Source organism: Tupaia chinensis, unplaced genomic scaffold, assembly GCF_000334495.1.
Source record: "Tupaia chinensis unplaced genomic scaffold, TupChi_1.0 Scaffold000078_1, whole genome shotgun sequence".
NCBI lineage: Eukaryota > Metazoa > Chordata > Mammalia > Scandentia > Tupaiidae > Tupaia > Tupaia belangeri.
In genome coordinates this window covers 5,336,864-5,348,780 of record NW_006159539.1, presented here as the reverse complement: position 1 = coordinate 5,348,780, position 11,917 = coordinate 5,336,864, and the positions used below count along the sequence as shown (strand labels likewise).

The 11,917-nt window shown below is 40.0% G+C and overlaps 1 protein-coding gene across 1 annotated transcript in view; it reads left to right on the top strand.

Moving 5' to 3' along the window:
• Window positions 1-7,714, top strand: part of AGBL1 (AGBL carboxypeptidase 1) — a 542,019-nt gene extending 534,305 nt beyond the window's left edge. The window contains exon 23 of the mRNA XM_027769246.1: window positions 7,579-7,714. Within this exon, the coding sequence (XP_027625047.1) occupies window positions 7,579-7,714 (136 nt within the window). The remainder of the gene's footprint in view (window positions 1-7,578) is intronic.
• Window positions 7,715-11,917: the final 4,203 nt, after the last annotated feature.

The following is an 11,917-nucleotide window of genomic DNA, read 5'->3' as shown; positions in this document are numbered from 1 at the left end:
AAGAGCGGTCACATGAAGGTAGGTGACATTACGTTCGATCGATAAACCAGACACCCTCATTTCCTGGTGAAGATGAGGATGCCACCCACTTGTATACATAAAATGCAAATATAAAACAACAAACATTTATATATTATGGGTACTTTTATTACAATAAAGAAGATGCAACTTGGTCTCACAGACACCTAAATACACATATTATCAGTTCTTTCTTTATATATATGGGGTCGCTGGAAAAGTCATGATATATTTTTGCAAAGAAAAACAGAAAAAAAATACACTGTGACTTTTCCGACAACCCAGAATTTTTGAGGCACTACTTGGGGGGAAAAATAGTAGCCTCACTGCCAATATCTAGATACTTAGGGATAAAAATGTTTTAATCTCCCCATTCTCAGGCAGCAATGTTCTTTCTCAGAAAAAGAAGGGAATACCCTCAAAAGAATTAACCCTTGGTCCAGAGAATCTGCCTAACAGTTATGGCAGACGAAGAGTAGATCTCTAAGAACTGTGAACCCCCTTCATGACTCAAGGGAGGTTGAGCAATAGCCCATCTGCTGCCCCTTCCTGAAGACAAATATTTTAGACTCGACCAAACAAAATCAGGGGTAAGGGAAAAAATAGTGACTATGTGAGAGGAGAGTGGATCAAGAGAAGTCAAAGGGGCCCCGGAAGGCCGTCATTGCCTGCAGTTTGAGCGACAGAAAGGACTAGGGAGTTGAGCTATTGGAGGACGTGTCTGTGGCTAATCTGGGGAGAATCTCCTCTTGCATTTAATGTCCAAAGGCAGAGGGAAAGCCATTCTTACTGGGGCCATCTTATTTCGAGCTCATTTTCATTCATTTTTCTCCTGTCACTGTTAGCTTACTGTTGCTGTGTGACTTTGTGCCAAATGGACAGTCAAGCCTAGAAGGTTCTAGCAGCATACATTAATACTGCTTTGGAAGGCACTGGTTTCTCGGAGACTGAAATACCTAAGTGCAGTAATTAACTTGCTCGTCACACTGAGCTGTAGAGCATAGACTGCAGAGATTTAAGTAAATCCAGACCGCTCTCCTTACTCGAGATGCTGTCACTGATTTCTTTTGTTTGACATCAAACCTCCTTCCGCCCGCCCTTGCTCCCTTCAGCACCCCTCAGCCTCCGAAGGCTTGGTGTGTTTGGCATCCTTGTGGTGTTTTCAGACTCTTCCCCTGACAGCAAGTGCTTTTCCCTGCCAGGATCTATATTTTACCTTGTCTTTTCATCTTTTCCTTTGCTAAGCTATCTTGGGTGCGTGCATGCTTGGATTTTTCTTTCCTTCCTCTTCCCCCCTTCTCTCCTCTGCTGCTCATTGAGGAAAGATTGAACAGCACCGACATTGCTTGCTTCCCCCAAATTGATTGTGCCTGTCTGTTTGATCCAATGCAGGGAGGATTAGTTGCCTGTAAACTGGAGCAAGAAGAAATCTATCAAACAAATGCCTTTCCTAATTCCAGTTTAAAGAATCTGGTGTCAGGCTTCAAATAACAATGGCCGCTCTACGAGTTATCATAAGAACAGAGTGTTATCTGCCCCATCCGGTTGCATGCAACTGGTTATTCATTTTTCAGTTGTGACCTCTCCAAACAGACTGAAGCTAGAGGTCTTCTAGTGACCTCTGACCCCTCCCTATGACCTCTGCCTCCCTTAAAGGGCAGGATGCCTGAAAGTCGGATGTGATGAATATGTGTAATTTGAATAGATGTGAATTCAATGTAAGAAGCATGGCATATGGTGGAAGACAGCAGAAGGGAAACTACCTATTAGGTTGTCGGGGAAGTCATGACGTGTTATCCTATGCAAAAAATGTGTCATGACTTTGCCCACAACCCAAGGTTTCACCCAGACATTTGTAATGTGCAATGCTTTCTTATTCATTATGAAGCAGTTGACCAAACAGATGGCAGATTCCTGTCCAAAAATAACCCCTAAGACTGTGGTTGAGAGAAAAATCACCTGCAACATTTTCAACCCCAAAATATTCTAGCCAGTCAATCTATACTCATTAAAAGATGACAGAGAGGAAATGAATACAATAACATCTCTTGTTTCGAAACCAGCAACAGGCTGTCTCTGCACTGTCTGATTAGTTTCTGTTGAATAGAGTTAAATCCTAAGAAATAATCAGTAGGGTTCTTCTTAGTATCAGGATTTTTATTATAATTCAAAGACTGTAATTAATGTTTGTCAATATAACTCTGTTTTAAAGAGATCTCTGCCACTGTCCTTTCCTTCTCCTCTTCCTTGGATGTAATAAGGTTTCTACTTATCCTTCTGGAAGATTCTCTTTTTGCATGAAAGGAATTACTACAGAAAAAGGGCTCTTGACCAGCAGATGGTGTAATGGCTGCATTACTGGACTCTCATGTGGTCAACAACAGTTCAAGACCCAGACCCAGACCCGGTGGTTTAAACTCACTTTGGGTGGTGCCCAAGGTCCCAAGAGGAGAATGGAGGAGAAGGGATTGCAGCATGGCCATCCCTTCTTGGAGGTTATTTCTCATTTTCTGTCTCTCTGTCTCTCTGGCAAGCACACATGCCCTATAGCAAAAACCTCTCCCAAAAAAGAAAGAAAGAAAGAAAGAAAAAGTAAAAGGGCTCTTCTCCAAAGGTCTCCCTTAAAGACATATAAAGTTTTGTTTTTGTTGTTTGTTTTTTTTTAAAGTATTTGCCATAGAGTACATGCTCTCACCAGAGAGAGACAGTAAGATGGAGACAGTGAGAGGGAAAGTGAGAAATCACATCCCCAGTGGAGATAGCCATGCTACAATCTCTTCTCCTTCATTTTCCTCCTGGGATTTTTGGGCATGCACTCATACGCACCTGGCATGATTTTCAATGATTTTCAAGCTACGAGGTCTGAGACTAGCCATGTGGAAGTCCAGCGTCTTAATAGTCTTAATCACTATGCTACCTTCTGGTCCCCCAAGGATGTGGTTTTTGAATCTCCTAATCCCACAGCCAGCATTAACCCCTGGGAGTAATCTGAGAAGACAAAGCATGGCTTGGCCCTGGACATTGGTGTGTTTTGACAGTAGGTTTCATGCCTCATTTACCACAAAAGCAATTAGAGTGTGTAGTCATCATCCACAGAGCAACTTACTATTATTTTCAGGGGCAGAGAAAATGCAGCAATGGTGGATGTTTGCCCAGTGGCTGAAGCTTCAAATGAAGTGTATGCACTCCGTGTTTTGGTTTTTCTTTTACAGTCCTGTTCTTCCCACTTGTTCATTTAAGAAACGTCTGCAGACTCATTAAGGCATCTTTTGATCTCCTTTCTTTGCCTCCTTCTTTCTCCTTCCTCTCACTCTTATTCCCTGAAATAATTGCATGTGCACTGCAGGGATGCTAAGCTGCTTCCTCACGGGGAGCCGTTTATCCGTTGTGACAGGTCTTTTGCAAAGTCATTTAACAGTTTTGCCGAGTCAGCTGCTGTACATCCTGATTTGTATCCCTTCATTGCCTCTGCCTCTCGTTCCTCTCAGCTGAGCTCCCCTAACTCCATTTGTCCCTGTGTCAATAGCAAGAGAAGGCTCAGGATTTCAGGGCTGCAGTATCTCAGTTGCTCCCATATTCTCCCAAATTGTCATCCTGTTGCTGTAGCTTGGGTTCCCCTGAGCATCTACGTAAGGTCATTGGATTCATTCTTTAGTTCGATGGGACATTAAAAAACAGAAATCTGGGGCCAGCTGGTAGTGTAGTGGTTATGATGCTGGACTTCCACATGGTTGACCGTGGTTTGAATCCTGGATCCTGGACTCGAACTGCAGTTCGCTACATGGGAGTTCAGCGACATAGCCATTACGCTAACTGCTGGTCCCAAGTTATTCAATTCTTTGTCATGTATTGGGTTATCAGAAAAATGTATCACAACTTTGCCGACAACCTAATCTGTCATAAACGTTCTCTCCAAATTGTTACTGACCTTCCACATTTTCAGTGTAGTCGTTGACGTGGAATGTTTCTGCCTTTAAGCATTTTTTTTGTTTTTTTTTTTTTTTGGAGAGGTTTTTTGCACTATAGGGCATGTGCGCTCGCCAGACAGACAGAGAGAGACAGAGAGACAGAAAGCAAGAAATCACCCCCCAGGGGGGATGGCCACACCGCAATCCCTTCTCCTCCATTCTCCTCTCGGGATCTTGGGCACGCACGCACACGTGCCCGGTGTGAGTTTTAAGCCACCGGGTCCGGGACACGAACCACGGTCGACTACGTGAGAGTCCAGCGACATAGCCATTACGCTAACTGCTGGTTCCCAGTCTTTACCTTTTAAAACCTATCTATCTCAGTTAAATAACAAATAAATTCAACCCACCGTGAACATGTGTTCATTTGTCTGTTACTGAGCTGAGATAGAATTAGAAGGAGGATATTTACATATCATAATTTATTTTATATTTTCTCTATTGAATCGTTATTTTAAAGTAATCTACTCTTTATTACTGATTAGTAATGTCAACATAGTTTATAGAATATATGTGCATGTGTACCTGGGTATATTTTTGAATTTATATTGGGTTCCATTCATCTGTCTGCCAGATGCAATATTAGTTTCTAATATCATAGCTTTGTAATTTAAATAGATGATGCTGCAAACACCACCTCATTATTATTTATTTTAAAATGTATTTTGCTACATCCTCTTCTTTATTTTCTCTGATGAATTCTATTATAATTTAACTGCCAAAACCTGACTTACCAGAATTTTTAACTCCAGTTGTATTAAAATTATGGATTTTTTTGTCTGTTAACTGATATTGCTTTTTCAAAATGGGATTTTTTTCCCTACTTTTCAAATCTTCTTTGCTGTTCATCAGATAAGTATTCGATGAATTCTTTTTGTATCTCTTTTTTGGAGGTTTGGGTATGTCATCATAAACCTTTAATCTCAATATTTTAAATTTTCTTGAAATTCTAAAATCTTTCCTTTTCACTGTATTTTCCCACATTATTGTTTTAGTTATACAGAACAATTCTGGATTGTTTATGTTTATTTGTAACTTCACTGAACTCTAATTATGCCTAAAAGTGTTCCCTTGTTTTTTTTTTTTTCTAGTTTTATATATATAGACAGGAGTATTATTTATAGATTTTTACAGTTAGCTTTGCTCACTTTTTTTATATGATGTTGGTTAGAGTTTAAAGATGATTATTGTACTGACTTGCTCACTGTGAGCTTAATTTCAAAATGAGAAAGATTATAAGTATGTAAGAATGAAGTGAGATGGTTGGGCAAGTCCCATAGTCTACATGATGAAGGGAGCCAGATCCCACATGGCTGACTGTGCTCTGAATCCCATCCCTAAGGGTTTAATAAACCCCAGGGCACATGTGCATGCATACCAGAAATCCTGACAGAATGGAGAATGGAGAGGGGATTGCAGAGTGTCTAGTCCCTGTTAGGGGATTCTTTCTCCCTCTCTCTTCTCTCTCTGGTAATGCCCATGCCACTAACAATTGGAAAAAAAGATGACTGTTGATTTGATGTTAATGTTTGATATGGTCTTCATTTTCTTTTTTTCTTAACTCATTAATTTAATAAAATCAGGATTAGATAAATAAATGAATTTTATTTAAAAATTTTTTTTGTATCCAGAGTTTTTCTTTTTAAAAAAAAAATAAAATCTTATGTTACAGAGGGCCAGCAGGTAGCATGGTGATTAAGGTGCTGGACTCCCACATGGCTGAGTGCAGTTCAAATCCTGGACCTGGTGGCTTGAAACTCATGCCAGGCATGTGTGCATGCATGCCCCAAATCCTTAGGAGAGCGGAGGAAAAGGGATTGTGCCATGGACTTCTTCTAGGGGGGTGATTTCTCACTTTCCCAATCACTGTCTTTCTCACTTTCTCACTGTTTGGTGAGCTCATGCACCCTAGAGCAAAAAATTTATTATTTTTTTAATGTTACAGGTTTTCTAATATTCAGCCATCCTTGAATGTCTATGGAAACTGTATCTGGGTATAATCTAAAATGTTATTTTAAAATAGAGGTTGAGTTTATCTACTATAAACAGGGTTTTGTGCCTATTTTGGCAAGTGGATGAAGTCCAAACTGAAATACTTTAAGTTCTTCAGTATTTATCTGTGCCTTGAGCTGTACACAATGCCTGTAAAAATCATCCATGTCCTATTTATTAGAAACAAAACATGATTTTTCTGTTTTTATTTTCCTACATAAAACTTATCTATGACTTTCAGGTAATTCTGTTCATATCATATTGAAGTGTAATTGTAATTACTTGGGTTGCTCCTCTGTCCATTCTGTGCAGTCAGTCATGTCCCCGTTCTTGTTTCTCGATGTTGATTCAGCTCACATTTTTCAGAGGACACCTTAAAAAGCTTTTCTTAAAAGAAGATTTTATTTTCTAAAATAAATTAATGGCATAGTTTTGCACATTATGTATGTGAATATCTTTTTCTATTCTTTATGTAAAAATTATTTTTTCCCTGCCTAGAGATTTCATGGGTAACTCATTAAAACAATGTAGACATGGCCAAATTTACTCTAATATTTAATCCTCCAATAGACAGCCTCATTTTTCTCTTTATATACCCTGTTTTTTTTTTTTTTTTCCTGCCTTAACAGTTGTGGTAGTTTCTCTATGTTCATTAACACATGAAATATTTTATATTATGTCAGCGATCAGCCCTTTTCTTTTTTTTCCTTCTCGTTCTTTTCCTGTTCCTTTCCTTTTCCTTCTTTTCTTGTGTTACTTAAGTCCTTTAAATCTATTTGAATTTGAGCACCCCATCCTCCTGTGACAGACTTCAGTCATAAGTTAACAGTGATTTCACTCCAAGTCTTTTCTCCCTCTGGAGTGTTGGTACCCTTTTATCTGTCTTGTCTTTTCTTTTGATCATTTTTACCTGTTTTCCTCACCTCATCATACTTCAGGAGTATGTTCAGACTTTGTCCTCACAGATTCTATTTTCTATGGCATGGACTTTATTGTTTGCTGATAATGCATTTTAATTTCGGTGGTGTTACATTTAGGTTTCATTGTAACTGTTCCCTCCCTTCTCAGCTTCCCTTCTTTTCATATTTGTAATATGTAGCTCTGTTAGTATCTATTGCCTTTTTAAAGTTTATCGATGTCATTTCTCTTGCATTTTCCTAGTACCTTTTATTTTTGAGAAATTTTTGCTATTGGCTGTGTGTGTTCACCAGAGAGACAGAGACAGAGACAGAAAGTGAGAAATCACCCCCTAGGGGGATGGCCATGCCACAATCCCTTCTCCTCCATTCTCCTTTCGGATTTTGGGCATGCATATACATGCACCTGGTGTGTTTCAAGTTGCCAGGTCCAGGACTTGAACTGTGGTTGGCCACGTGGGAGTCCAGTGATGTTACCACTATACCATCTCCTGGCTCTGCATTTCCCTGATATCTTAATGTAGGCTACTCTATATAGTGCTCCCTATGTACCCTTAATATAGTGCTCCCTTCTGTGTCTTACGGCTGGACATTTCCCATTATGCACCACTGCCCTGCGGTTGAGTAAGGCATTTACATCCTTATGTGTTTCAGAATATTTCATCTGCTCTGTGTTGCTGCAGTTCTTCCCTCCTCTGCTCGTCTAATTTCTTTTCCATCATCTTTGTCTATTCATCTTTCAATGAAGACAGCTCTATGAAGCTTTGTGTTTGCTCGACAACCAATGGTTTGAATGTCCTTAACCCTTTTATAGCCTAACTGATAATGATAGTTCTTTTCATTTTAATAGGAAGTAGCCTAATTTAGGGGATAATTTTTCCTAAAGAATTCTTGGTATTTTGACTTTTTCCCGAGAGTATCTTGTTAGTGTAATTGCATTGAGATTAGGGAGACCGGGCTTGGACAAATGAAAAATGGTGGGAAGTGGCTTATCCGCATCCATGGGCCATAATGGGAAATCTGGGGTTGGGGAGAATGCTTCTTGAAAGGTGCCATTATCTCAAAAGAGAGGATGGAGACTCAGTGGAATCTGAACATTTCAAATTAATATCTATTTCCATCAAGCCCAGATTAATACTACATGGCAAGTTTTGGTGGCATTGCTCTTTAATTGTCACCTATAAACGAAGTTCTGTTCAAATGAAATAAAAGAAAAAAATTAGCCCATGGTATTGTGCTATCTAAGAACATTCTTAGTGTTTTTCTGTAGTTGAAGGTAAGGACGTGCTACGTGGAGGGGAATGTTGGAATAGAAGTCACCCTGGGGATTTTGTAGATGATAAGTATCACATTTTGCTTTAAAACATTAAATGGCTCTCCAGCTGATCAGGGAAAATAAAATGATTAACCAGAAAGAAGTGCTAATCTTAGCTTGGGAAAACAACAACAACAAAAATACAGTTCCATTAGCAGTTTTAAAAAAAAAAAGCAAAATCAATTATTTTCGGAGTGACTTTATATTGGTTTTTCTATAATAAATAAACCAAAATAATGAAAATACAGTGTTAGTGTGTCTATAAGGGAAGTGGTTTAATATCATACAGCTTGCTGCAAAATGGTTTCCTTCCCTTGGAGAGCAATTTGGCAATTTGCAAGAAGGTCCATAAAAACCTCTCGGATGATCCTGTATTTCCAGTTTGCAGAATATTCCTCAAGAAAATAACTCTAACAAAAAGGATTTAGGGGCCAGGAGGTGGCATAGCGGTTAAGGTGCTGGACTCCCACGTGGTCGTCTATGGTTTGAGTCCTGGACCCAACAGCTTGAAACTCACACAGAGCACATGTGCACGCATGTTCAAAATCCCAAGAGGAGAACAGAAGAGAGGGCATGCACTGTGGCCATTTTCCCTAGCTGGTAATTTTTGCTTTCTGTCTCTCTATCTCTGTCTCTCCAGCAAGTGACCACACCCCTATAGCAAAATTCTAAAGTGTGTGAATGTGTATGTATATGTATATACTATGTAGATAGATCTTTATAGAAATAATAATTATATTCCCAAATAAGTTTATACAACTGAAAATCCTAACTGTAGGGGGGAAAAAAAAAAAGCACTGTTGATTAGTTTTCTAGGATACTATAAACTGTGGAACATAATGAGTATGTAAATATATACATAAGATAATAATAGTAACAAACATTAAAGGCCTTACCATGAACCAGATGTTGTGCTAAGCATTTTATAAATATTATCTCACTTAATCATATATCTCATCCTGGGTGGTCCATGCTATAATTATCGTTCCTTTTACAAACAAGGAAATTAAGTTTTAGGGAGGTTAGGAAGTGTGCTGGGGGTCGTGAGTTCAGTAAGAGGCTATACAGGCTTTTGAATCCACTTCTGTGTAATTCCAAGGCTCCAGCTGTCGTCCTGTATCACACACCCTCTCAAATAGTAAATAAAGACAAAAGCAGGAGAGTTAACGCTGCGCTCATGCCGACTGCGACTTCAGCAATATGTACAAGCATTGGTAGACGGGAGTAACATTAAATGTACAACCTGACCTAATGAATCTCGCTTATCTTGCTGGTTTTTTTTTTTTCTCCATACAGTTTCTAAAAGTGTATGTTGGGGACACACGCACACACACGTGTGTATATATGTGTGTGCGTGTGTGTATGTGTTTGTATATACATGTTTAAATTAGAATGAGATCATGATGGCCCATAAATATCCTTTAGTTAAAGAAAGAAAAAAAAATAAAAACCTGGGGTCAGCAGATGGTGTGGAGGTTGTTGCTGGACTTCTACACGGTAGGGTAGACCGCAGTTAGAGTCCCAGATCCGGTGACTTAACAATCACACCAGGTATGTGTGTATGTGCCCCCAGGATCCGAGGAGGAGAATGGAGGAGAAGTGATTGTGGCACGGCCATCCCCCAGTGGGTGATTTCTCACTTTCCCTTTCATTGTCTCTGTCTCTATCTCTCTCCAGCAAGTACGTGTGACCTAAGGCAAAAAAGAAAACGAAAAGAAGTAAAAAAAAAATAATAAAAAAAATAAAAAAACCCTCTTATTTATTTCTTCCATGAGAAAGGGAAACAGAGACATAGAGATTACAAGAGAGACAGGCACCCCAAACAGGGTCTTCACACTCATACTATGGTCCACCCCTAGCCTCAGCTAGCCAGGGTCACAAGCATGTGCTAGTCAGGGTCACAAGCACATGTGTTCATGCCTGGAGACCTTGGGGCGTGAACCCAGGACCTCCCCGTATGGCCTCAGCATTGCCGAGTGTTGTTACCATTCGCCTGGCACCACTGCAGCTGGCCTGTTTTAATAGTATTCAGGGAAGATCAGTGCCTGCCATCATAGGTTGCACACATGGAGATAACCCATGGAGATAACAACTACGAAAGAGGACAAGATTGCAGACAGAAAGGAATGAAAGTGCATTTTCTTCACAGAGCACTTGCTATTTGGAAACTGTTAACCACCTAGTAACAACCATGCAAGTTAACCTAAAAGAATTCCTATTTTACAAGTGACTCCATGGGAGCCCGGGGAATCTAAGTGGCTCGCGAGGTGCAGTTAAGTGATTTCCTCGTTGCCAGTCAACGCTGGGAAGCTCCTTTATCTCAGACCCAGCCAAATGAACATCTGGTCTCTTACCTGAGAGACTATAAATCCCTGAACGCAGGCTAGGCTACCAGCTCCTGGAAACAGATTTCAGTGCAGAAACTCAGTCTTCCCCCTTCTCTGCATCAGCTGCAACTTTCTGCTGCCCTTGCCTTTATGTAGTGAGTTCTAAAAATGGAAGGCTGATAAAATCTTTAATGTTTTCCCAAACAGGAGAGGTGGTTTTCACTTACAGAGGATTCCAATAGGCTGGCTTGGGTAGGCTAAGTAATTTCGACGACTTTTCATTAATTTTAGCATATCATCTTTTTCTCTGTATTCCTCTTTTTCTGTTGATTTTCTGTGTACTGAGTGGCTCTGATCCTTGTGGCCTTAACTGAAGAACTAGCCCTTTAGATCTAGGGTTCAAAGCCATTTCGCCCGTGAGAGCTGATTTATCAGGTACGCTAGAGAAAGCGAGACTATGGATTCCACAGCAAAGTCAAAACACAGGAAGGAAGAAATGAAGAGAGGAGAAAGAGAGAGGAGAGACAGAAGGAAAGAGGGAAAAGAAGCAGGCAGCAGGCAAGCTGTTGCAGAGGAGACATCAAGATCATGAGTCGAACTCGGAGATCCTTACAGGGATTAAAAGAATCACAGTAGATTTACATTGTTAGTTCATGAGATCCATTAACTGACTCTGTGTTGAAAAAAGGGCTGCTTTTAAGTTTCTATGAATATTTCCATGTTTACCTGATTTCTTTTTAAAAAATATTTACTTAATTTTATTTTTTATTATTATTAAAAAATTATTTTAGGGCACATGTGCTCAGTAGACAGAGACATGGGGGAACGTAAGGAAGCAACCAGCACGTCCGGAACTTGAACCGTGGTTGGCCATGTGGGAATCCAGTGCCCCAACCACCATGCCACTTGGTTCATTTCTTAACCCTGACCAAAAATCTCTCTCTCTCAAGAGGAAAGAAAGTAAAGAAACTCAGACACATTCCAGTGTACTCAAGGCAAAGTAGTCTCTGATGGCTTTTGCTGTCCCACGGGTATTCATGAAGTCCTCCCTTTAGTACCAACATAGATTTCCAGCACAGACATGGGGCTTAGTTTCAAGGAGACCCACTTCTGGGTCATGGTTTTCTTGCTGAAAACAGGCTTCACGACGCTGGGGAGGTGGCTTGACTTGTTTACTCTCAGATTTCTGAACTTTCAAATGGAAGATCTCTGAATTCCTTTCAGCCCTGATATCCTCTGTTTATTCTCCAAGCAATGGGCATTGACACCCTCATAGTCTAACAGGATTGTTACGCTGCCTTCAAGATGCAGAGATAAGGCGGTTGAATTATGTTAAGGGCTCAAAGCGTGTATTCGATTGAATACAAATTAAATTTTATC